General features: G+C 40.2%; 1 protein-coding gene across 3 annotated transcripts in view; it reads right to left on the minus strand.

Moving 5' to 3' along the window:
* The window catches only part of kdm4b (lysine (K)-specific demethylase 4B), a 45,656-nt gene that overhangs the window by 3,036 nt on the left and 14,840 nt on the right, over positions 1-27,780 (minus strand). For 2 of the 3 annotated variants that reach the window (XM_071485976.1, XM_071485977.1), the window contains exons 6-21: positions 27,348-27,397; positions 22,368-22,471; positions 19,861-19,998; positions 13,900-14,096; positions 12,815-13,062; positions 11,739-11,989; positions 11,320-11,440; positions 10,189-10,349; positions 9,761-9,965; positions 7,983-8,059; positions 7,626-7,681; positions 6,997-7,105; positions 3,598-3,786; positions 2,810-2,986; positions 2,123-2,242; positions 471-563 (exon numbers count right to left, since the gene is read on the minus strand). In XM_071485976.1, the coding sequence (XP_071342077.1) occupies positions 471-563; positions 2,123-2,242; positions 2,810-2,986; positions 3,598-3,786; positions 6,997-7,105; positions 7,626-7,681; positions 7,983-8,059; positions 9,761-9,965; positions 10,189-10,349; positions 11,320-11,440; positions 11,739-11,989; positions 12,815-13,062; positions 13,900-14,096; positions 19,861-19,998; positions 22,368-22,471; positions 27,348-27,397 (2,296 nt within the window). The remainder of the gene's footprint in view (positions 1-470; positions 564-2,122; positions 2,243-2,809; positions 2,987-3,597; positions 3,787-6,996; positions 7,106-7,625; positions 7,682-7,982; positions 8,060-9,760; positions 9,966-10,188; positions 10,350-11,319; positions 11,441-11,738; positions 11,990-12,814; positions 13,063-13,899; positions 14,097-19,860; positions 19,999-22,367; positions 22,472-27,347; positions 27,398-27,780) is intronic. The other variant, XM_071485978.1, reaches the window with a different exon arrangement.

Genomic DNA, 27,780 nt, shown 5'->3' on the forward strand with positions numbered 1-27,780 from the left:
TTTTTTTTACCACTCTGGTTTAATAATGTGTATATTAATACAGAGTTATGTTGGGATTGCATGAGTTCCTGTCCTGTCCAATCATCCAGTGTGGGTGGATTTGGACATGGTCTATGAAATCTGTTATCAAGTGTCTTCAAAATTAACTGCAATTTTAAAAGTCAGCCCAGACTTCGTCTGTACAAATACTCAAGGAAAACTTCTCTGGCATCAGAACCAGTTAGATGTTAAACCTGCATTAAAGTTTCAGAAGTACATCAACACTCATTTTCTTACCAGATAAAACTCATATTTATTCAAACTACCAACCCACACATATTGGCCAACACACAGTCTGCAAAGTGTCAGTTGTTTCCTTGAATAAAAGTGTTTATCTGCAACTACTTTAGTGTCCCTTTATTTAATGATAAAAGCTGCTGGCCTTCCCCTTCTTACTGATTTCTGAAGCAGAATTTCAGTAAGATACTCACAAGTCGGGCTCGGACCCTCTTGGGCAGTTCCTGGTCCAGCTGATGGATCTCTGAGTGTTTTAGCATCAGCTGACTCTGATCCTGAAATTCAACCTGCACAGACATAATAAAACTCTGGATTAATCAACCAACATTTCCATGTTTTGTCCCCTATGAGTAGAGAACACAGTTGGCCACATATGATTTTCAAATATATTCGACTTGATAATAATATGAGGCTATATAAGGAGGAGAATACATTGTCAGTGGCAAAAGAGGACATATGAGGAAGAAAAGAGATTCAGGGTGGCTAGGTGAGTAAAAACACAAACATGTACCCAGAAAGTCACGGGCTGGATCTCAGCCACAACAAATGGTTAATCAAAACCATGTGTTCTGTCAAAATGTCCTTGACCATGGCACTGAACCCAAAAGCTGTTCACTGACTGGAAATGGCCATCAGCTAAGGGTTTTTAAATATAAATGTAGATGTTAAAAAATCTTGAGCAAAAAAGGACAAGGTCAGGGCTGTGGCTCTGAAACAGCTACCAGGTGGAGGCTTGCCTTTTTCTACTCATTCTAACAGTGTTCCCTGTCTCTAACAGGACTCTCAGAACTGTAGCCACTGGGCTACACAGGGACATTAAAAGAGAACAGAAAGATGCCACACCAATCTACTTTCTGAAGAGAAAACAAACATGAACTTGCCAGTGACTGAGTAAACAAGATTGGGACACTGAAACATGTCTGGCAACCTTTCCCCTGTGTAATGAATGCAAACAACAACCTGGACGACTGGTTCAGTATTTTAAACATTATATTTCAGGCACTTAATTGATGTTTTAACACAGACACTAAATGAGCCAGACAGGGTTCAATGACTTGTTCAGCAAGTCATCTGAATTTCTGTTCTTTGTGTATGTGTATTTATAACTGCACTCAGAATTACAGTCACAAATGTACCTCCGAAACCAGTGTCTGGCAAAATCTGAGATTAACAACCTCATTTAACCTCGTCTTCTAATGCATTTCTGCACCCATGTACAGCAGTGACTGTCAAGATGGCCTCCTCTGACACCAGTCCCAGAATTGTCTTCTTCAATTTGGAATTTTCCACTTTGTAAGCACTCTTCATATTTGCCCCATAAATATCCCAGCATGCATCCGTGATTGCTCCACTTTTACTTTTTAATGCCACACTGGATCAAAATGCTCGGCCATAATCTACGGGGCAGCCGAGCATTTCACATGTTGATAAATACCAGGACTGGGCACCAAACCAGAGGGTGGCAAAGCCATGAGACAGAGCACCTTGTTACCAAAAGTTCACAGGTTCAGTCACTTCCAGTCACGCTGCAGAAGACCATCAGGTGAAATATGTAAATTATACCATTACTCACACAGTACTTGCCTTGCTGTTTTTTCTGCACCACATCTTTGTGACACTGTACTCAGAAATGCATTTTGATTTGACTTGGAGGGGTTCATACATTTACACATACTGGACTGCTTAAAGGCTTTTCAACAGCAGTTGCTAAGTAACACAAAACAGTTCGAGTAAATTTATGTAAGAAAAACCATCAGCTGTGCAAGTCACAGATCTAAACTGTGATGCATTTTTAGGAGATTTATCCAGTCTGTTCAGAGAGACATTCTGCTGTTTTTCCCCTCACCTGGTAGAGCTTGTGGGTGTGCTGTTTGACGAAAGAAGCGTTGAGGACCTGACCCTCGGGTGTGCTGACCACAATCAACTCTCCTATTTCAGGAGGACCGCTACGCAGGCAATCATGACTCTGAAAGATGAGGGGAAGGAAGAGGAAAAGGATGTAGACAAAGAGGAAGAAGGTGGAAAGAAATAGAAGTGCAAAATAAATACACTTTTAAAATGTTGATGAATCACTGATTTAAAATAACATTACAAGTAACTGACCTGAGGCAGCTAGTGGTGTAAAGCGAGTAAAGAACTAATAAAGGTTTTTTGGCCGGATTTTCATAAGGTCTTTCCACTTTCCACTGCTATTCAAAGTGCTTTCAAGTGTTTTAGAAAGCAGCAAAAATTAAGTTTAATTTCCCTGATTGCTTAAGTTTTATTTATTTATATTAGATTACTTGATATAATTCATTTTGATATAATAATAAAAGCATAATGTTTTTAGTTTAATTTCTCTTCTCAAAGGGAACAGTGAGATGTTGTAAAAGTTAAGTTTCTAACTTTACAGCAGTGAGTCATTCTCAATGAGATATTTTCATTTGCTAGAAGCTAGAAAGCAAATACCAGTTGCTAGGATATGTCTGGTTTTAAAAGGCACCATTTATTTAAACTGTAGGTAGGTGTGTAGCTAAACTACAGGAGTACTCACTAATATGTTTTCTGGGTGCAGATTGTCACAGTATGAGCCGTCGTCAAAGTTGACCTCATAGAATGTCTGTGTTGCCATGCCGATGATAGTACAGTGGTAGTACCAGCCGTCAGCGTTGCGACCGATCACTCTTTGACCCAGGTTCAGACATGGTGGGCCTTTGGGTGCTGTCCGTGGCTAGAAGTAGAGAACCCCAGACAGAAATTAAGACGGGTTTTTAAATGGAAAATCAACCTCACTATAATTCAGTCATATTTTCTGTCTGAAACATAAAGTGAAATGACCTAAAACCCAAATAAGAGGCTCTCAGCTCTGTGAAGGGAATCTATGTCTGTGTGCAGTCTTATGTGCAAGTGTCTTGTTCAAGAGGAGCTTTGCTACTTTCAGACTCTTCTGCCCATTAGCACCTTTCACCAATTGTTATGTTTCTGCTGCTTCATCAAAAAATCTAAACCATTCAGACAAGCGTCGTTTCACAACGCAACAAAAAGAAAGTGTGAAGTTTTCTCCACTTCATTGAAAACAAAAGCAGCAATTTCCCTTCCACCACATTGCACCCACTTTAATAACAATCACTGTCTTACAATGCCACGCCTGCTCATAAAACATGACAACAGCAAAAACACTGATTCCAGTTCTGACATTTTTGAAAGCAATTTTAGGTGAGAGGCTATAATTTTACAAAATCTCCAATCACATCTGAAATATTGAATAATGACTTCTGTGTGGTTTATTCAAACAACAACACACACTTCAATGGCTGACTTTTTCTCTTGAGTTGCACTTACCTTTGGAGAGACCCTTTTATGCCTGTGGCAGGTGACAGACACCACATAGGGCCAGTCAGCAGGCTTCATGACCACTCCGGCAATTTGGGCGCAGGTGACATGGAAGGAAGTGGCACAGTTCTCATATGAGCACTGGATGCAGGCGCCGCGATTCTGATTGGCGTTCTTGTCGTGGCAGAACACACACTTCTGCAATGAGAACAAAAAACAAAGACTTTTGGTTGGTGATTCAGGTTAGAGACAAACCCCCCTTGACCTCATTAGCTTATTTTTCCTTCTTGCATTCTCTTTCATTGATGTTCAAAAATTACAGGACTTTTATCACAGTCCTCAGTTTCTGAATCTTGCACTTACAAGACTGTTACTTACAACAGTTACTTATAGATTAGATAAGAAAAAGATTCTCAGCTAAATGATCAAATGTAAATCCAAAACAACAGAGACATAATAGGAGCTGGGTAAACAGATGCTTCACATTTCTCAGACGACTGTATCAGTGAAACTGTTGTTTTCACAGCAAGGATTTCATTCCTGTAGCCAAAACCCTGACATTGTCAAAGTTCCCACTGAGGTTGTTGATAGTGAAAATGTTTATTAGAGATGTGAGGAAAAAAGGTGCTCACCAGACAGGTAAATACTTAATAAACAGACCCTTTGATCACAGAAATGTTGAAATTCAGTACTTAAACCCCACTGAGCTACTCCAAGGTGAAAACCAGCACTGCAATTTAGCTACTGAACACATGTCACTCTTTCATTCAGGTCTTTCACGTCTTCAAGTTGCAGGAATCGTAGAGTATCACATGAAACAAAGATGATGGAGGAATCAGCAGAGTAATAATTTTCTCTTCTCTCAGATCTTCGATTCTGTTTGGTACTCAGGTTTCTAATCATTAAAAATAGAACGAATGTTTTCAGCTTTGAACATGACATGCTTATGCAGTTATCAGTGTGAGTGGCATAGTGGGATTCTCTTCCCAACTCACTTCTCTACAGAGCAACTTTGTCTTTGTTAGCAGCAGCCCGAACAATCGTTGACAAATTCAGCACAAGTTTTTCATCTTTCTTTTTCCTTGCATCACTCGTTCAACCTCTACTCTTACACAGTTATACAAGAAATTTGCCATTTTGCCTTGGAGCACTTTACTTTTCAAATCCCTTCTTTCCATCCCCACATCCTGACTGTGAAATTACCACCAGCCAACCAAATCTTCGCCCTTGTCCGCGAACCAGGTCTACTTCCCACTGAGCCACTCTGACCCGTACCACCCCGCACGTACAACCCCACAACCTTCATTTCATTCACTTCAAATCCTTCGACCCTCCCTGTCTTCTGCTCTTCCCCTTTGCACCTTTCCTCTCCATCCCTCATTTGTCCTCTGATTCAGTGAAAACCAAGAGAACAAGGGAGAGAGAGATGAAAAGCCGGGATGCAACAAGGAAAGAGAGAACAGCGGGAGAACAATAGTATTTGGTTTGTCAAATTGAGTTATATTCTCAGTGAACAAGGACATCTTCAGGTGAGTTTCAGAAACATCATCTCCCTCCAAATCCTTTTGTAAAATCACCTGCCAGGAAATAAATAAAGATTAGAGTAAAGTGGAATTATATGAATTCCACCACCATGCTCCAATCGAACAAACAGATTCAACCCATTATCCCACCAGCTTTGACAACAGTCTCATCTTATGTGCCTGATATCTTTCTGTGTACTCGGTTTATTGTGATTATCTATCATCATACACAGTCTATGTCTTCCCAATCCCTCCCTTTTTCTCTCTCATGCTTCCCTCTCCATCCTCCCCCTTCTTACAAATCACACGGTGAGTGTCTGTACAGCAGCACATGGGCGATCAATAAGAAATAAAAATTCTTTATTAAAGTGCCAATACTTCATTTTTGTACCGGTGCAGGAAAAATGTACAACAGCTCTCAACAGAGCTGTACTGTGTGATATTTCACCGGCTGCTGTAGCTTATACTTTGCACTGGCTGCAATCGTTTTCCACTGCTGAAATTGCAGACAAGCAGTGACATGAGACCAGAGCAGCATGGAAGCAATTCAGTAGCACCAAGAAACATGACTTGCATGTCCAGTTGTTTGTTTCTATCTCGTTCCACCTCACTGTTTTTATATGTACATTTGAACTCCAATTAAAAATTAGTAACATTTTGAAAGAAATCAACCAAAACCTCCCTTATTTTCACATTTTTTTAATGCATTTTGAGCTTCTATTTGTAGAATAAGACAATGTCTGAGGTTGGCCGTGGCCTCTTATAGCCTAAAAAAAATGGACACTACATCTACCCTCTCAACTACACCGCTAACTCCAAATTTACAACAGTAGTCCATATCACAACTGATTAGATAATTTTGTGCTATGTGTTGTTGCATGTATCAGGAGGATGAATGTTGAATAGAAGGCGGAAAACTCAACAGTTACTGCACCAGAGAAATCCTGAAATACTGAAGACTGCTTGTGCTTGTGTGAAATCTCTGTCCCTGAAAACTATACCTTCAAAAATGGCAGAAAAAACCACAGATTGCTGAACACTGTGCAATATAAACGGGTTCCATGGCTGCGTGTTCACATTTGATCAGCCCAGTCATCCAAATCATTAGACCGCAGAGTTTCTTCTCATGGCCTTTTAAGAAGAGATGGAGGAAACTTGCTTTGACAGCACTCGGATGCAAATGTCACCCAGCTTGTCTTGGATAGATTATTTAGAGAGAAGGAGAGATTTGTGATAATGCGCTGGCATGCGCTGCTGTTGCCTGTGAAGCGGGAGAGGGTGAATGGCGGGAAAGCAGAGACTGGGAGGGAGAGATGGCGAGGGAACGAGTTGTGTTCAAAGACACGGCAGCAATGGGGAAATTACCTCCTGCCCACGGGATCGATGCAGTTCATTTGGCGCAGTGAGAAATGACAGCTGATTATTCAGCCATTTCCCTCAGCACATATGTTTTACCCCGTATCTTCCACAGCTCGCAAAAACATGATCTATCCATCCAATGGGGAAGGAGAGTGGGTAACGGAGAGTGACAGATACAGAGGCAGTGAGTGGGAAAGACAGGAATTCGCTTAAAGGTAGATAAAGACTGTAGGAGTGAGAAAAGGAAATTAAGGATGAGGAGATGCTTCCATAAAAGTGAAGAAAGCAAGACCAAAGAAATGAACAGTGACAATAAGCAATGAGCAATGAGCTCAATACAGAGAAGTTTTGGAACTTTCTTCAAGAGAGAGAGAGAGAGAGAGAGAGAGAGAGAGGTTGCCATTTTTAGCACAAAGGTGAGGATTTTAAACTGTAAAGCTGTTTAATCATGAACCTGTGTGTCTGGCTTCGCACTGCACCATGAGAGAGATGAATACATCTTTTCTTTGTCTCTGCCTCAACTTACAAGATTCTTGCGTGTTTCTGGAACAGCGCTGACGTCCACTGGCTCCCTTTCAATGGCGTTGACAAAGCGAGCTTCAGCCACAGCTATGGCACAGATGACATGGACCCACCTAGTGACGCAGAGGGAGGGAGAGACCGTAAAAAATCAGCAGAGGTAAAACTAGTAGACATCCAAGCTGATCACTTCTGATGTCAATGACTGTCAGCACAATTTCCTGTACCTTACAAAAACAGTTACGCTGATGACAATACATAATGGTTTTCATTTCAAAATTGTATCTATCCATGATGGAAAATAAGTAAGCAAATGTTTAAAAGAAAAAACAACAATCTCCTTTTTAATGTTTTTTTGTTTAACTTCATTCTTGCAAAAATAAAAAAGGCTAATACTGTAGACAAATGTATGTCAGTTCAGCTAGAAGTACTATTTTCTGATTCACTGCAAGAAACTTAGATGGTATCAGAAAAATCCTGTGAAAATGGAGAGTCAATATATTTTAAATAATAATTTTATCGTAATGTGTTTTATTTACTTTTCCTGAAGAAGGACATTTTAATAAACACCCGGGGGTTTTGTTATTAGTGAATTTGCAGCTAAAAAACATCAAAACCCAAGCATGTGTCACTAACCGGTTATTTGTGGTAGTCTTCAAAGCTCCACCTCGCAAGTTGCAGAGACAACACTCCTTAACAGAAAAACAAAAACAAAAAGCAAATGAGGATTAAGTTCAGGCATTAAGGGAAATGGAGAACAAAGTGACACAGATCCATTGATTTTTCTTTTTTCATGAACAAATGGAGGCTGTGTAAGCGCATAAAGGCTTTAAGTCAAGTCAACTCGGAGAAACATGTTCACCTATTTCTTCAGACTTAATTCTTATACTTGTAGTACTGGTGAAGATCAGATTATTCGTGACTCTTTTTGATTTTTTTTTTTTTTTTTTTTTTTTTTTTTAAATTTAATGCGTAAGTTAGTGCTACACTCACCACTGTCCAGGCTCCTGCTGTACATCTGGAGCACATCCACGAATCACTGACAGAGTCTGGCTTTATACCATAACAACCTGTAAGAGAGGTGACATTAGTGACTTCACATACCTCTCATTCATTCATCCATTTTGCATTTAATGTTTCTAAAGCACCATCTAGATGAAGTGTATTAATGTTCAGTATGGACAATCTCTGTGGTAACTTTCCCCCATAATTTATTAAATACTTTCAAATTTTTATAATTGCTTTATTTTTGTGTCCTTTTCAGCACACCAGACCTGCTTGTTAACCAGTTTGTTCACATTTTATATACAACTTGCCCAATCTTTTCGTCACTATCTCCAATTTGAGCCTCTGAACCAAAAGAATGGCACGTTTCTGTAACACCTAGGCAGGTCTGAATGATTTTTAGCTGGATGTCCACAATGAGGAGCACAGGGATGGGGTGCAGAGCTGGTGTTTTTGACAGGAGTTCTTTCTGCTTCATGTCGTCTTATCAATAGCAACGCTGCTTCCCCACAGCTGAGCCCAGCTCATCCCTGGTTGACTAATGAACTGGCCTTTTTGAAGGTGCACTTCAGCTTTAGGGATAATAAGAACCCTGGAGGGTTGGTGTGTGCATTGTGTGTGTGTGTGTTACTGACTGTGCATGTGTGCACATGCCCGTTCTGTAGTTTATGTGGTTGCATGTGCAGTCTGACACAAAACAACCACACATGCAGACACTGGAAAAGTAGATCCTTCCTTATTATAAAAACTAGATATTACAGAATCATTATATAAACAGATATTGTTTATCTGCATCATGATTTACAAAAACCAAAAAACACTTTTTTTTAGTTTAGATAGCTGATGTTGACATTTGGAGATGGGAGGTAGAGCGAGTACAGAGAGAGATCCCTGTGCTAACTCTGTCAGACACAATGATAACAAGCTGCCTGTCCTTTCACACTTTACTTTGACAGAAGCCATATGCCCTTAAAAGTTGATTTGCTTTTTGAAATGTTTAAGTGCAGAAAGCAGAGTAAATAAGAGCTGGGGAAGTTTATGTTGTGCTGCCTTCAGAGAGGTTTTCGTGTTGCTTGAGCAGCCTCTTAGCTAGTTTAACCCGAGTCAAGGAGAGTTAAACTAGGAAGCCTCACTGAGCGTGGCAACAGGGGAATTAAGCTGACAGTTTGTTGCAGTGTTGTAGTGGAGCCTCATCTTTGGTGCTTCCTATTTTTCCAGCACTATTCTCAGGGGTCCATGGATAAAAAAAAGTTGTGAATAGAGAAGAGCAGTGGAATACCCAGTAGAGCCTGTCTGTAAAGCTTGTCAGCACATGTACGGGCTTGTGGCTGGCTGAGACAGAGATTCAGCAACTCATGTCCCGCTGCTGAATAGAATCAAAAAAAAACTTTTCTGCAAAATATTGTTCACAAAAAAGAGCTTGTACGCTCAGAGAACATCATCCTCATTTCATTGCCATTAGGTGTCTGCATGAGATCCTAACTATATTGTAAAACATGTTTGTTACATAAATACGATAAATAGTGACAAAAGTCTTAAGACCACCTAAGTTGCCTCAGTGGCCGCACTCAATTCCTGGTGCTGTTTCAGTGTAAAAGCTGTAATCAAATTCCAAAGCTTCATGCAAGAGTGTTGACTTTTCATTAAAAGGATATTAATAATGTGTTGTGCCCAAATTAATTTTTACTGCTCATCTATAAAAAAACATTAACTAGTACATTAACAATGTGTTTACTCCATTGCTGTATTGAAGGTTTTATACTTACTGGCATGAACTTGCATTTTGCAAGATGAACAGCAGACCAGGAGACTGGTTCCATCCTCCCCAATGTGATAGTTGGTGGGTGGAGGCTCGGTGTTTCCCGCTCCAACACTGAAGCACATCTCTGGGACCAGCGGACGAGTCATACTGCCATGACGGGGAAGAGAGGCACGCGGGGTGTCGTTTGCAATGGCGGCCTCTTTGTGCGGCTGGAAAGGCCAGAGGAAAGATGCTGATTGTGATTATGTGTTAGCCTTTTTTATTGGTTGGGATGAATGGAAAGAAGAGTTCTTCCTTTCTTTGCACTTATGGCCCAAAGTTTGTAGTTCTAATAGTCAACTACTCAATGATCAACACTGAACTCTTAATACAATCACCACCACTAATACTTTACTGTAACATGTGTGTTACTGCTGCAGTGTGAGGCTGTACCTTAGTGTAGGGACAGAAGAGTGAACAGATAGCACAGTGTGGTTGGAGTGCTGCCACGGCAACATTGAAGGCCTTCTCTGCCAGGAAGTTGGGTGAGTGATTCTGCCACAGGTGCTCCTGTTTCTTCATGTCGCTGTCCAGTGGCATGGGGGACGACAGTTCTGTGGGTAAAAATTTAAATACATTAGGGTTTTGCTGCAAAAGAGGGAGTGATACATACTGAAGACATGTTGGAGGATCCATTATCTGTAATGGTTTGTGTTTTTTTACTTGGAGATGCATATGAAGCATTTTTGGAAAAGCACGACAATCTTTTTGATACGTGAGCCCTTGCCAAGACACAAAAATGGCAGATTCTGTTCCAGACAACAACACCACCACCACTCCCGAATTATTGGCCGATGAACACAAATAGCAGTGACATCAACAACTTGCTGCTGTGGGTCAGGAATCAATTTAGCAGTGAAGCCCCTTAAGCTACTGATCCAGACAGTTTGTTAGACCTGGACAGAAGGCAGGACAATCTTTTTACAAGATTCCCATTTAACTCTCTCTTTGCTCCCACCACCGGTCCCCTCTTTCTCCTTGTCCCCCATCCACTCTTCTGAAGGACAGGCCCTGAGCCAGGTCCCCTGCTGCTGACTTAAAGTGACTTTGAAAGCAGGTAATTGGAAGTCATGATCCCCAGATCAATAAGTGTCAGTCAGAAAATGGAAAAAAATAAATAAATAATAAGTCAAAAGGCACGAGAGGAAAAAGAAGTCTAGCAGTCTTGATTTCATTATCCCCACAGGGAGCTTTTGGCCTGTTTGTTTTTCCTTCCTCCAGATCAATAATCAAAACAAAAATGGTGTCTTTTTCATTCTTCAAGCACCTTGATGGATAAGAAAATGAATAATGAGGGGGCCAGAGAATAAAAAAAGAGGATGGTGATGGAAGAGCTGTGAGGGTTCAACGGATATATTTCGTACAATCTTGTTTTGATACTTGATGAATTTGTGTGAATCTATAACTGTTTAATTTCATTAATAGTCAATAGTATGAAAACTTTATTCACAATACGAATATATTTATATCAAATTTATTCTACGGATTCAATAAATGTGCAATGACAGACACAAAGCCTCATACCTTTGTCACTGGTTGGTTCTTGCTTCACAATGGACAGAGGGGAGCGCATGGGTGGCTTGCTGAGGGGGTGACGGCGACTCTTTTTCACCTCTGTTGGCATCTTCATCTTGGAGTAGCATGCCTGAAAAAACATACATTTGTTGCATAATGTCTTTTTTTATTTTATTTTTTTTTGGTTGAGTGTATTTTTAACCTTGTAATGTTAAACAGAAAATATATAAAATCTTTCCAACATGCCGACATTATTTTTGTAAATGATTAATTTACTGTGGGTAGGTATGTTAAATTCAAACAGAAAGCTGTTAAAATGTAGAGGTTCAGCTCTATTTACTGCAATACCAATACCAGCAACTGGGCAACTTTGCCTTTCACAAACCAAAAGGTAAAATCCATTAAATGTCAGTCATGAACAATCTCACCTGGGTGGCACTCACATCTAGCTTGCTGCCTGCTGGGATGTCACTCTGACTTGGGGTTAGAGGTTTCCCCACCTCCGGATGACTGAACATGGCGTTCTTTGAATTCCTGATGCCAGATGTAGCAAACTGCTCAAATGCTTCCTCAAATCCAGTGATGGCGTTGTGGGTATTTGATATCTTCTTTGGCTTTTTCTGCTTCTTTTTCTCACTATCTTCTGTCAAGTTCTGTGGTTTGGCCTCGAGCTCTTGTGCTGTGTGAGGAAAATTAGGATTAGTGTGTGCACTGATTTCAAATTTGAGACTATTAGTAGACTTCGACAGGAAAGTATCTGGTAGGAAATATTTACTGATCTCTATGAACCAAGAAAGTTTTGGCAGGGGCACGTCGACCATCAGCTCTTGGGTAACAACTGAGATGAACTGAGTATTCTGGGAGGAAGGGCCTATTACACCATGTTTGGTGTTGTTCTGTTCCTGTATCTCTGCCACAGAGTGGTGTTGAGTGCATGAAAAAACAGATGATTACTGTAATACAGTAGTGTGTCAGTTGCACATGTACTGAGTTTTGTGTGTGACGTATCCTCTGTGCATGTTCAAAAGGATTGTAAAGGAGCATTTCATCAATCTCACTCCTCTTAAGTTATTCTGCGTTCATGAGCTATAGAGAAGAATTTCCCTCATAGACGACAGATTAGAAAAAAAAAACTTCAGAAGAAGGTGAAAAGGTAATAAGATGGATGATTTACAGTGATTATGGGAATGTGGACTGTGCCGAGAGGGTGAGAAATAACAAGCTTTGAATATGGAAGGTTCTATCTTAAATGTTTTTTTTTTGTTTTGTTTTTGTTTTAAAAGCAGTTACTCAGATTTCATCCTACAAATAAATACACAAAGTTCAAAAGAATCTAGAGAAACACTTCTAATGCAAAAAGAAGGCATCTGTGTTTTGATCATGTCTGCATTAATCTAGTGCTATACTATACTATACTATACTATACTTTCACCTACACCCTTAATCTCTTGTTTCATGTGTTTACATAAACAAACTACAATCTAACTGCTCATCTCGTTCTCACCCTCTACAGCTGGAGCCTCAGCTGCTTTAGCAGCAGCCTCAGCGGCCTCCTGTTCCTCACGCTCCATGGCCTCCAGGGTCATCATAGCCTCTCTGGCAAGACGCTCCTCCCTCTCCTGCCTCCGCTGGGCCTCACGCTCCTCCACCTGACGCTGGTACTCAGCAGCATTCAGCTCAATGCCCTCCTCCGCCAGCACCTTCACCTCCTCCAGTTTGAGACGACGGAACTGTTTCATCTTCTGCATGGCCCTGGGGTAGTGCAGAGAGACAGGTGAGTAAAAACTTCCCATAATGTCCTTTTGAAAAGACACACACATGCACTTATGGGAGAGGAATCTTCACCAGAGTTCAGGTCCTCAGCCACACCATTAGCAGTTCCAATAAAACTCCAGCAGTTCATTCAGCTCAATCGGAAGTAGGTTTATTGCAAAAGTCAAAACAGAGTAATAATACCAGTCCAGTCCCCTGGTATCTGACTGAACTGTCTCTGCTGTGCATCAGCTTTTATACCCTTGCTCACTCCACCTATTGTGGGCCCACTTCTCCTCCTCCTGTCTTAAACACCATACCAGGAAACCGTCATCTCCAAGTCTTGGGAGTTTTCCACCTTGGTCAAAATTAATAGTGTCTATTGCTCCTTAATCACTGACATCACGGATGGATGGGTGTCAAAACCAATTTTTGTACCACCTAGCTCTATAGTCCATGTAGTCCGAGTCTAACCTATTCTTGACATAATAAATAAATAAGTGGCTATATCTTCCAATCATAATAGCATTGAATGATTGAACTTGATCATTTGTATATGTAAAGAGTACATGAGTAATTAACAATAACACTTAATGAGTAGTGAAAAGGTGAAAAAATTACCCACACACTGATACTATGCTTTTGCCTCAGTAACTCCTGCATATTACATATGACAAATTTAGACTTAACACATATCCTAAATGGTGAATAGATACTATGATGATATATAGAGAAACCACACACATTTTCAAAATATTGTAACATCTGATGCATATATTTGGATGTTTACTACCTTCGCACCATGTGTATCAAAACGTATGTGGTTTGACCTCTCACCTTCGCAGGAGGTTTTCTCGGAAGGTGACACGATGCTGCCTCCAGCGTTCTAGTTCGGGGCTGCTGAGCTCAGTGGGTTTAAGATGGTCTAACAACGTGGAGTCTTTGCCCTGCTTCCACATCTCATAGCGATCAGGCTGCAAGCAGCGCACAAAAACATCCATGGAGATCTTCACCATGTCCTTACGACAGGTACACTGGAGGAAAAAAAACAGCAGAGAAAGAGGAGATGACTGCATGTTAGAATGGGGAATAGCTTCAGGTAGGGCAGGACCAAACTCTGATGTCTTCAAGATCTAATCTTTAAGAACCTCAAGTAAGTCCAGTTGCCTTCGTTTAGCTCTTAGAGTTACCGTGACCTGGATGACTGAGAATCTTCAGACATGCAGTGAAACAAGTCAACACCTTGAATGTTCTCAGATTCTGCCTTTGGAATATCATGTGTGCAAATCACATTAATTAAAATACACCTGACATAACTTGATTTTAGCCTAATTAGATCCTGAATATGGAGAGAGAGACATTAACGAGGCTGTATTCATGGAGCCAGTGTAAAGGCTTTACAACTGTAACTATGAAGGTTAGCCTTGAATGGTATTGTATATAATTCTGCAGAACTGTATAAAAAGAGCACTGAAAAGAGTGTGTGTAGTGTGTGTATGAGCAGTGTGTATGAGCAGTTAAAACGATAGGGTACGGAGAAAAATAGGACAGGTAATAAGATCTGGTAGATGTGGGACTGTGCAGATTTCATATGTAGTGTAAATGAGACTGGCAGCTGCATCTGGTAACCTCTCAGATTTCAAAATGTCTCCACAAACCTTCATAATGACCCATCAATGAATCATTCTACTGACTAGTGACAGAGCTGTTAAATGAAACCACACTGCTGTATATAGGCAAGGGGAAAGTGGCAGGAGCAGCAAAAAGAAGTTTGGGAATGAAGGAAACAAAAAGAGGGAGACACAAAGATGGGGGAGGAGAGAGATGAAAATATTTTCTTTTGTGCCTTGCTTGCTGTATTACATTCTGGCCCTATTATTTCCCGAGTTGTACTGAGAGCTTTATGTTCAATTACTGGAAACACAGCAGCTCTCCCTCCCCAGCAAAACAATATCCAGCCTACATCTCATCTAGACACCACTTGACAGACGGAAACATTAAAATATGGTGTTGGGTGGAGGGTGTTCGAGCGGGAAGTAGGAGGGCAGATGGGAGCAAGTGAGCATGGGCAGAGCTGATTGTTACCATTGCAAAACCTTTTGTGGAAACAGTATCATGTCAGGAAACTACAAACGCAAGAGAACACCAGATAAACATTTCTCTTACAGTGGCAAAATTTGCCGTTTTCATCTGTAAATGGATATAAAAGTCCATTTTATTTTTATGTAACTATTAAGAGGTTATGGAGATTGTTGCCATCCTCAAGGGCCAGGACAAGTTACACTTTATTATCATATAAAAACTTAATTAAAGGAGAGAAACACATTTGGAGATGCACAAGATGTGGGAAAACAAAAACTCACCCTGAGGCAAGCAGTCAATGAGCCCTGAAGTATACTTGGGCTCCTAATGAAGCTAAATTGTTGCAGCAACAGAAAACCAAGAGCCTGGGGACTTTCTATAGACTCAGTGGACTGGATGTGCCAAGTGCTAATGACAAAACAGGGCTCGAGTCTGACCTGTCTGACCTGACTCATGGTAGCTGTGAGCTTATGATTATCCAGAATTCTTTATGTTTGCTTTGATCACACTCTTGCTGAGGACATGAATAACCAGGAAGATGAGGAATGATTGGAGAGGTAATTAAAAACTGTTAAGATGCAAAATCCAGGATATACCACGCAGCAGGGCTTTATATCTTCCAGCTGCTTATGCTATTAAACCTACTGTGAAATGAGACAAAAACTTATCTGAAGCTGTCCTTGCATGTGTTTCTCTTCCATAAATGTTTCTATAGTTTTTCACTGAGATGCATGCTGTAGAAAAATGCTGACCAAGTTTAAATAATGACTAAATTGCTCCCATTTTTCTTACCCACCCACTTATTTCCTTCCCTCCTGTATCTCCTCATATACAGCCCAATCAACAACAGCTGCTTAATGTGCTGAAAAGGGGAAGTTTTTAAAATAAAAAAAAGTAAGCGATGTACAAATGGTAATTAGTAAGTTGTGTATGGCTTTCACAACTGTAGGCCTGAGTCCTGACTGTGTGCATAACAAACAGTATATACCGAACTGTATTGCTGCATCTGTCGAGTTTATTTTTATGTTGCACCAAGTTTTCCGCTGTAAATGTCAGTGATATTTCAACTGTGATAACAGTACCCACTAATCTCATTGTGCTGCCATAAGTCTATGGTCTCCTCGACTAAAGACTGCCCGTTATTACAATATGGCTGCCCTGTACTGGCAGTGAATGGTGACAGGGTGGACTTGGCACTACAGAGCTTGTCTTGATTTGATGTGCCCATCCTTCAGGTAAACTCAACAGTCAACTACATAAAATGTAAATGAACTAGAAACAGAAAAAGTTGCAATATCCCCTCCTGGAATAGCAGCTTCCAGGATGGGCATTTGTAGTAAGAAAAATAAGAAGCTACTACTATGACAACACGATACAAGTCTAATCTTTCATCAACACCAAGACACAGTGAAATACTGTGCTTGTTACATTATTGTGCTATCTACTCATAAATGCAAGTGAGTTCATTAGGGCTTAATCCCAGTGAAATTTTAATCAAGAAATTGCTAATTTAAACTGCTTCAAGTCATACTTGTAATGTACCAGGGTTCAATGTGGCAAATGCTGCCTTTGGGCTGCTTCTCATCTCACTAACACCTACTAACTAGTTATTGTGATTGTGGGTGTCAATATAGGTGAAATCACAGGTTTCTAATGTGATAATTAAAGTCTAGGTAAAGCATCTTTGTTGAATGTGTGTGACACATTTACTGTGAAACTCCAAGATGACGACATCAACCGCCTTTGTGAACTCACTGGACAAATGCTGACAATAATTATCTACTGCTAGGTTTGTGTGGCAGATAATCTTCTTTTTGATGGTCTTGGTCAATTATCAAATACCTAGTTTGTTTCCTATTGGACATGTCAGTTTTTTTTTTCTGTGGACAGTTCTGGCCTCTAAGCAGTGTTTGCTGTAAGACCAATCATCCTCCCTTACCCATTTAATAATGCAGTTAGTCTACTACTAAGAGAACGCATTTTGTTTATTGGTTATCCTGGACACAGGTTGCATATAAAGCCTAATAAAAATTCAGTATGTCCAATCACAGCATGTCTGGGCTCGCCAAAACCAAGACAAGTCTGCAAACAAATATAAGAAAGATGGAGTGAGTCATCTGCAATTCCCTTTCAAGATGAAAAAGTGATGTGATTTAGTCTGGGAACTGGGAGGATGATTTCTGCTCCTCTCCCAGACAGAAAAAGATCACCCTGGAAACCTTGGGGAACTGTGTGACTGAGCACCAAATAAACAGAGAAAGACTTTCATTGAGAATACTATGGACCCAGAACACAGAAACTATTAACACTGAGCAACATAATGGTTTGGCAGACATTACTACTTTCAGGAATAATCTGCAAGATCCTTTCTGCCATCTTCAGTGCATAGAGAGGTGAGCTCACTACGGGCTGTTGTTGACCTGTTTTCTACTAAAGTTATTTTCCTAGTAACTAGTTAACTAGTTTAACCAATTACCAGATAGTTCTTCTGAGCACTGAAACCTTAAGAGTTTTGTTCAAATTCAACACGGCACCTCAACACATCCACAAGGAAGGATGCAAGGAAACCTGACTTGAGGCCTGCTTTGTCAGAAAGATGGGTCAGCAGTTGAGGAGCTTGTATTTAAGAAGACTGAGGCATGCACGCCCACCCTCTCTCCTTCTCTCAGCCCCCAAACAGTGACAAATTTGATACTAAGCCCCATTGTTCACTGTCCTGTTTGGTGCAGACAGAGCAGGGCTTAGTAGGGGGAGGACGGCAGAGGGAGGAGAGAGTCAAACGAGTTCGCAGATGACTGCTTGAGTCAAAGACTCGGGGTGAGTTGACAGAGAGACCAAGAAGGAGTGAGAGACTTCATTGTTGGCAAGCAAGTGGATGATGTAGGGGAGCTATAGAAAACTAGTGTGTGTGCGTGTGCGTCTCTCTATCTAACAGCCTTATGCTAACAATCAAAAAATTCAATACCCTATAATGAAAAAACAAAAACTGAAGGTACTGTACTGTATTTAAAAACCTGACTTTCAAGTCGTGTCAGGCAACATTTTGATAATTTCTAAAAATACGCTGCCTAGATGTGTCTGTACTCACTATTCACTCTTGAGAACTAGAACCACAGCAAAAAAAAGCCATTTAATGTAGTTATTAAGTTGCTGAGCAAGTCAAAAACCAGACAGTTCAACTTCAACTTTGTTTTTGTAGTATAATTTTTGTACGGTAAGAGAGAAGCTTCTGTTAGGGCAACTGAAGATCTAAAAAAAAAAAAAATTAGGGAGCTGGGGGTGTTAGTATTCTGAAAAAAAACTGTGACAGTCACAAATATTAGCTTTTTCTCATAAATTTACCACTTTAATGTCACAATTTCTGATTTCATTTTCTCAGAAAATTTCATTTCGCTAAAGAACACACAGCCTGACTGCTGTTACGAGACAATTTCTATAACCACAATGCTACCACACCAACCCAAGAGACTGAAAATGTCTATGTGAGAGAGAAAAAGAAAGCGGAAGATGGACTGGCAGAAACAGCCTGTCTCACTGGCTGAGCTGTTCTCTTTCACATTTCTCTGATTCTCTGCGTGTGGTGCCGCGCTGTCGATTTGTCGACTCGGATTAGCAGTACAGAGTGGACCACTCTTCTTTATCAAACTGAGACAAGTGTAGTGGAGACGCTCCCTTGAGCACTTGGTAGGATGGGGGGGGGGGGGGGGGGGGGGGGTGCAAGAGTCTGGAGTACTGGTTCTTAAATTACAACTGGTCACATGGGTAAAGTAGGGAGGCTGAAAATGAGAAAGAGGGAAACGGGAGGGAGATGTACTTCTGCAAACTGGCACCTCATAAATCTGACATGCAGCCAAGTAAAGAAAAAGCAGGGAAATGGGGTACGTACACACTCACACAAACACACACACACACACACACACACACACACACACACACTCTAACACTAACACTCAAGGAAAGACAGGGGGAACTGAACAGGAAAATGAAGTGGAATGTATTGAAAAGAGACAAGGGGGGAGGTTCTTCCAGGGGACATTGTGGTTGAGCTCCCGTCCACAACCAACCCATGCCCTGTCAATTTCATGCTCAGCAGCCCACAGGCAAGGAGGCAGTTTGCGTCAATGGAAGGATGCGAGGGTATGGTTAGTGTCGGTAACAGATGGTGTGCAGCAGAGAACCAGACAGTGCTTTTATATTTTGATATGATCTATTACTTCACCCCTTCAGAGAAGCAAGTTGCCACTGAATCACACATCGGCTCAAACCTCCGCCAGTGGAGTGTCTACATTTGCCTGCAGAGTGTTTGTGTGAGATGATGATTTTCGTGTAAGTTTAGGTGAAGGTTTCCATATGCTTTCTTTCACTACAAAATGTTATTCCTTGTTTCACTGATGCTGCTGATGCCCTTAGTTTAAAGACAACTGCCAGAATTTAGAGAAAATATTTTAATATACATCCCATCCCAGTCAACCTGCCAATTACTTCAGCTCACCCTTTATACTTTTCAAGATCATTCCAAAAAAATTTAAAGACATAAAAATGTACTATTTCCCATAATTTCTGAAACTTTCCAGACATAAATCTATGCCTTTCAGTTCAATGCCTAGATTTTACACTGTGGATTTTAACACTGTGGCTTGAGTTTTATGTCTGTTATAATGACATCCTCTCAATGCTACATGGCTGAATATATACCACCAGTCTGTCTTATCTTACCTGGGTGGCCATCTTGCCATAGTCTACCCAGCGCAGGGTGGCAAAGTTTGTGGACTCTGCACAGTTGAAGCCGTGGTTGAAGCCAGCATGGTAGCCATAAGGAAAGGTGATCATAAACTCCCCTTCATTCTGAGTTATCTGTTGGTAAAGAGAGAAAAACACAAAAGATCAAATTAAATTACTTACCTACCTATTTCCATCCATATTCTGTTAAACTAATTCCAACTGAATCCCTATTAAATTCATATGAAGATGAAGCAAATCTACCCACATTCATGGGTCCACTGCCACATCGAGTTAAGACCACTATGCATCTCAAAACCAACTGGCTAAATAAAAACTAATTAGGTCTCTAATTAAGGGCATTATTAATCTTCATTTTAATTGGTTTGGGGGACAACACTTGTTTCTCAAGTTTTTGTTCAGTCATTACAGAAGTGTTGCCACATTTTTATTGAACATTTTATTCTGTTATGTGAAGATGATAGTGTTTCTGATGTATGCATTTTGCAGAGGGTGGCTGCCTCAATGTCGTGAAGTTGCAATTACACAACTCTGCAGAGGGCTTTTAATTTGAAATGACAAATACAGGAAGTTAAGTCATGTGGCGACAAGTGGCCAAGGTGAGAGGTGCCCGGACTGGCCATTGGGAAAACCAGGAACCACTGTGGTCTGTCAGTGGACTGTCAATATTCCGTTAAGGTTTTATCAGCCCTGTCAGTTTCCTTTAAGACTGAAATTGTACTTAACATTGACACTTGACTGTGAATAACCTGAACAGCCTTTCTAAGTGGTTAAATGGCATTTTGCATATTTTCTAAATGCTGTGATTTAGACTTTTTATTTTAACTCACACATTTCTCTTTAATATATCTTGGTACTATAATGATCAGTTGTCTGTGTTCATGCTGCCCGCTTTGCTTTCTTCTTATTAATGATGCAGTGTTTTTGATTTACTCAATTATTACTTGCATCTGCGAATCCCAATTTTATGATCATTAAAAAAATGATCTTATCTAATTCTAAAATATATTCTATTACTACTCATAAAATCTCACATACACAACAGATGCCATTAAGGTTGTAAGGATAAATATGGAGTTCTCAGTAACAACTTTTGTCTAAACTTTTCTGACGTGCGAGCAAAATTAATTCAGCCTAACACGACTGCTGCATCAAGTGTTGAGTGTCTTCCCATGAGCTCAGTGTTATTCTGAGAATTTTAAAAAATGTGAGGACAAGTTAAGCACATTCTTTTTTTTAATATGTTGCCCCAAAACTTAAGCCCTCTATGTCTGGCTGTGGATCTCAACTTCTTTGTGAAGCCAGGATCGAGGCAATCAAGAGACACATCAAGCCAGACAAGGTGACAGGCATGAGGGGAGAGACAGGGGTGGAGGCTGAAAGCAGGATATAAACTTCCTCAACTAAAGGCAGTGGTTCAAATATCAAACATCCCTTTTTGCTCTTGCAAGAACGCAAGAAGACGGTTTTATTTTTACACACGAATCGAGAGAGGTACTGTAGGTGTGTAACGAGTAACATGTTCACTGTGATAACGACGTCCTGAAGGGGGAGTAAAAAGATAAATGGAGTGGGGGGGTGGGGGCTCTGCTGACAGTGGAGAACTTTGTATGCCTGCTCTCTGCCAGTTTTTTTCTCTTTCAATCTTACATTAATTTCTTCTATGTGAGGATTTATATTGCCTACTGAATAGAACATAAACAACGAGATATAAAAAAAAAAGGCAAATTAATTTCCTATGACAGACACAAGAGAACGTTATTAGTCATACTGTATCTGTACTATAGCCTGTAGCAGTTGTAGTGTTTATGTCAAAGCTCTCTTGTGCTGTCATTCATCATTCAAAACAAGCCCATCTCTTCTGCGATTTATGCAAGACCCACTTATGTTATTAGAGAAGAGCAGGTATGGAATACACAACTTCAATTCCTCTTTAAACCATTAAACCTGTAATCCCCCCAGTCACATAGCCACAATGTGAAGGTGCACACATGTGCATGGGCTCATGGTGGGGAGGACTAGAATCGGTTAGGGGACACTTGTAATTACTGAAAAAAGGCAATAGTTTTTTTTCCCCTAATTTTACAAATAAGCATTGTTAAAGTGAGGACTTATCATTGTTTTATGGACTGTGTGTACGTTATATTGTAAGCCATGATTCTGTCACCTGACATGGTAGAGGTTTTTGAGTGACCAAGGGTTAATGAAAAACTAGCTTTCTTCAGTAAGGTGGAGTGTTCAGCTTAACATTTGAGTTAGTAGATGAGAGTTTGGAGAGAAAACACTGTGTCAACACATTTATGACTCTGACCATTGTGAAAGCATCATGACTGTCATCCAGTATCGGGTACAGCAAATATATAGAACCTTCTAACTATAACACAGACAACATCCGCCTCTACTAAGACCAAAATGTAAATTACTTTTGTCATGGTGACCAATGAAATGTCCTTTTACGTCAGCACAGACCAGTTGCTACTCACCCTGTCAAATGGAATGCTGTATTTCTTTAGGATGGATGGCGATATCAGCGTCATCTTGTGGCGAAGGAAGGCATCACAGCCTTGGGAACTGCCAGGGAAGAAGCCTGCAGAGGGTCGGAGTGAACACATGACATTCAGGGCATTTTCCTGACAATCCTGATAAACAGTCATATACAGTCTATGAGAGAAACTCAAGTTACCTGATAAAACCATGAACACCTTCACCAATATCAGAGGCACTGGAAAAGTATAGTAGCACATCTACAAATACATGTTGTAATGCATGACTTATTCACTAGCAAACATTATTTATCAAACAGCACTCGTTCCCAAAAGCGTTCAATTTTCATAATTACTTCCTGGTCCCACAATTTCCTAATGCCACAGTGTGGTTGCTGTCTGTCAAATGTACAAGATTGTCAGTAAGAGGTAAACTTCAGATGACATGGCAGCTGAACAGACAATAAATACTGTGGAGATAATATGGATGTAGCTATTGTATACTGCAGGCATTATCACTCTCTGCGGTACTCTGGAATAACACCTCTTTAAGTGTTAATCACTCATTATGAAGCACCAATCACATATCTTAACTCTGGATCTGATATAGAGCATTCAATGATTGTCTATCATTCACTAAGTGCATGAATGAGGACACAATCACCAAGGCTGCACCTTAGTCTGAGCAAGAATAAGGTGCACAAGATACAAGAACCATATTACTGTGAGTGATCTCTTTAAGTAAGAAATTAATGTAACACATTTAGTGATGTATTAGTTTGATTACTCTACAAACTCAGTTCACATGCTAATCAGTATTCGCATTTCTATGGTAATTATTTTTTTTACTGTGTGTGTGTGTGTGTGTGTGTGTATATATATATATATATAGTTATTTCCATATATGTGATGTAATATCTTAAACATGTGATTAGTAATGTTTGAAGCTATGAAATGATATGATGCTGCTAACAAAATTTTTTGTTAGTTTCGGGAGAAGGTTTAATTGGCAGGAACGTATCTGAAGAACACTAGATAAGTATTGCCAATTAAACTGGTGTTTCCGGCAGAAATGTAACAGTGTTTACTGATTATTGTTAATCCCACAACCTGGGAAAGGAGATCTGGTTTCTGTTGACATGGGAGTGAATTAATTTACTGCCTTAAGTGTGGAATAATCACATTACCATAGCGCATGTAAATGCATTGTTTGTGTGCCTCCAGGTTAGATTTCAGGGGAAATCTGATGGGTTGCATTATGACACAAAGAAAAACTACAGCACAGAACAGAAATTCAGAGCTGTCACTTCCAAAGATCATTATCCCATTCAGCGCAACCAAAGAGAAAACCTTTCCCTGAAGAACATCTGCTTCGCAGTCAAAAAGAGTGTGTATTGAAATTGATCAAGAATAAGCAGCACTAAAACTGAAAGAGAGAGGTTACCAATTACCTTAACAATCATTTCATTTGTTTACTGTGAAATTAATCCAACAATAATATAATGAGGTCTAAAACTGCTGTCCTTTAATTGTTGATGGCTTTGTCCCTGAGGGGAAATTCTGCAGTCATGGTACTTTACAAGACTATTAAAACTGTGTATTGTGCAAATGAGTGACTGAAACTACTACTATTTTGATCTGCAAAAGTCCACCTGCACAGCTGCTGAAACTTAGCAATGTTAACTTTTGTTTTACAAAACAACCCCACTTCCTTATAAACACTGACTGCTTTGAGATCATAATATGACTCTGACATTTTGGGTTTTCAAAGGCCCAACTCTCCCTAAAACAAAGGCTCACTTTCGCTCTTGAAGACAGAGAAACTCCTATGGCCACTGCATAATCAAAGCAAGAGTGTCTCTTCCATCACTCACTCTCCTGCTCTTTACTGTCTTTACCCACCAGTGCTTAAAAGGGGGTCCATCCAAGCCTCCACCCAGTTAAACTTTAATGTGACTGACAGTATAATTGGCACCCATTTCATCCTTCATTTTCACTGCATTGTTTCAGCTTCTGTTCTACCCTACAAAGCAAGAGAGGGAGAGAGGGTCTCTATTCTCTCATCGCCTGCCTGCTTGTTGGAGCTGATAAAGGTGAATAATGTGCCGACACAGCCCGTGTATTAATCCCCATTAAAATGCAGCTGGCTCTCTGAGCTCTCCGTGGGGTAATATTAACTTAAAGGCTTCATTCTGTCCTTTTGAGTTTTAAAATTAAGTTCCTGCCTTCGACCTACTCCCTCCCTCCAATCCAAAAAGTCTGAAATATAAGGAAATGAGGAGCGATAAGAGCAACGGCTGTCGTTGTGTCAAATGTTTGGACAGAAGTTTTCAAGTAACAAGACCATTGTCCCAGCCCCATTAGGCATTCCTACTACACTCATAACTGTCTTTTTAGGACCTCGTAAACAGTTGGCTGCCTGTGCAGACGATGGCTTTGATAGGTCAGTGGGTGCTTGTTAAATAACGTTGGCACTGCTTTCCTCCCACTGCCAGCTGCTTAGATAAGAGAGGAAGGATGCAATCTGACAGCGACTGAAAGCTGAATGCCAACATGACAAATGATAACACAGTTTGATAGCATTTTATCACATCTGCGATTCCAGTATTGAATTTACCTGTCAAATCTGAACACTTTCATATCCCTTATCTATTTAGTTACCATTCAACGATCTAACTGAAAATCATCCTTAGTATGACAGAAAACATGATATGTAGTAGATGTTACACTCTAAAACTATTTTACTGCATAATTCTTTTTTTTTAATTAACAAAGATGTACGTTAGCTACTGAGCAAACATTAGCTTCACTGACTCTAGCTACTTGTTTTAATCAATGCAGGTCCAGATTCAGAACTATTTGGTTGACAAGCCTAAAATACCAATATGAAAAACTTTTTAACTGGAGATTAACTGGAAGATTTCACAACTGATAGTGACTTAACCAACCAGGTGGGAAAGACAAACAACTCTTTGCTGACTTGATAAATTACAACTTTACTGAAATGATAAACAGGGCATTACTGCACCTGACCAAGAATGCTTGGCTAAAATTTCAAATCTGCTTGAGGTAGAGGTATCACAGGAAAAGTACAGGTGGAAGTACTGATGCTTATTATGGTCCCATTCCATTCAGTTGGGGCAGTATGTTAACGAGAACAACACGACGACTGTGGAACTGAAACAAGTACATGGAAAACAGCCATTACTAATGGTATTCATGTCTGCTGTGAAATTGGTCTATTTTATCCAAGGCAGTGGCTCTTCTTAATACTCATTTTCTAGGGTTTTCTCCTGGTGTCTGACTTAAGTGTGAATCAGTGTGAGGGTGAAAAAAAAAAAAAAAAAAAAAAAAAACAGGCACGCTCACTGCTAATGATCAGGGTTTAGAATAACACAGATGTACCTAACAACATGAATAGTGCTCAAAGTTAATTTCGGTCTACCAGTTCCAGGACCTCTGTCGTGGACCCATTGGTTATGTTATGAGTTAATCCTGTGATTTTTCTGCTATGGTATTAGGTCTATTTATATCACCCAAGCCACAGAACAACTGTTATGTGGACACATATGCATATGGCTGCTGTTCAACATAATTCACACTGTGAATCATGTGTTTAATATATATATAAAGTGCTGTTTTTTTTTTTTTCCTCTGAAGGGGACTGCTTGTCTTTCACATGTCACATACTGAGCGTTACTCCATTATGAAGGGAGGATAGCCAGTGACAGAGGCTATGCATTCATGACTATTGATTTGCTCTCAGCTCTTTGCAGCAACAAGGACAAACACTGTTTCTATTTAATGTAGTTTGGATTGGACAACTCTCCCTCATCGTCTCCACATCTACCTCACTCTGAACAACATGCAACACACAAGGTAATCTTCATTGATCAGAACAGGGAATAGGAGTAGGAGAACACGGTGGATGAAAGGAAGGGGAGAGATGCAAGGAGACATCTTGCACCACAGAGAGGGGCAGATGGTTGAAGAAACACTAAAGGCAGAATGGCTAAAGACTTTCTCACTTCAGTCCCCATGTCTCTGAGTCAGACAGGATTTTAAAATTTGAGATGTCAGAAGCATCTCTTGCTATATCGTTCAGTGAAGCATGAAATATAAATTATTTAATTAGTAAAGGAGGGATGCAGTCTGACACAAGACAGAAAACTGGTTCCAATGCATTTCATTTTGTCAAAATCTGCAAAGATCTTGGGTTGTTACACGTATGAAGAAAATGTAGCCGCCAGCCGCAGCCAATGCTTGCTCTTTGGGACCATAAACAATTGATCACCGCATAGTCTGAATAACCATTTTGATTGGACTTTGTTGTATGAGCTTTGTAGGTTTCCTCCTATTTGTACAGAACAGACAGTTAATGCTGCTGGTTTCAGCTCAGCCGGCCTTTCCTCCAAATTCAGCATCTACAGCCCTTCCTGATCTTTTTAGTACAAGTGAGTGCACACGCTAACTGCTTCAAGCTGCTCTTCCTTTTCGAGCTCCATCTTAGCACAGCCAGGTGACAAAGAAATCTATGTTTTTATATGTGGTGAGAAAGCGGGATGTAGAAGTTTCTCATCCATTGAATACATGCACATTTAACCACAGCATGTACCGCACTGTTTACTGTGAGGACCACTGACACAGACAACAGACTGCAGAAAGGTTGTTTATTGTTGAGTGGTAAAAGGTTCTTAACAATGTTGTGCATGCTGTGCTCAAGGGGAATAGGACAGGCTGTAGCTGAGAACTGCTTCTTTACTTTATTCACTTGTGCAAGTGAGAACAGGTGTGCTCTGGATGTGTGTTAGTGTGTATTCTGTGCATGTGTTAAGTATGTAGCATGTGTACAATTCAATGATGTGTGTTTGATGGTCTAAAGCACTTTCCCCTTTATATATTATGCATTACTGACAGAGACGGGGTAATATAAGCAAGGGAACAAAAGGATTTTCACTGAAAACATTCTCAGTTCCTCACCTTGTGCCAGCCTCTCCAGCCTCTTGCCGTGCTCAGGTGGGATGGCGTACCTGCAGACAGAGGGAGTAAAAAGGTGATCAGTTTAGTGCCAGGTTTTCCTATTATGAAGGCAGACTGTGTGGTTACCAGGACACAAGTTTGACTGCAGCAACATGAAAAATAAGCTGCATCTAAATCTTCCTTTACCAATATTTTTGTCAAGTAAAATACATAAATACCTCTGAGTATTTTGCTACTATTTCTCTTGTACATTTCCCTAGACTATCTCAAACATATATGCAATATTCTCATAATATTATCATTTTAGAATTACCTATGACCTAGGTTTTATCTGCTTCTCAGCTGATCATTTACAAAAAATCTCAAAGTTTTATAAATCTAATCTTCAACTTTATGACCATATTGATGATTGCTGATGATTGGGCTGCCTTTC

This window comes from Trachinotus anak, unplaced genomic scaffold, assembly GCF_046630095.1.
Source record: "Trachinotus anak isolate AG129_WGS33_773 ecotype Australia unplaced genomic scaffold, CSIRO_AGI_Tana_v1 ptg000010l, whole genome shotgun sequence".
Lineage (NCBI taxonomy): Eukaryota > Metazoa > Chordata > Actinopteri > Carangiformes > Carangidae > Trachinotus > Trachinotus anak.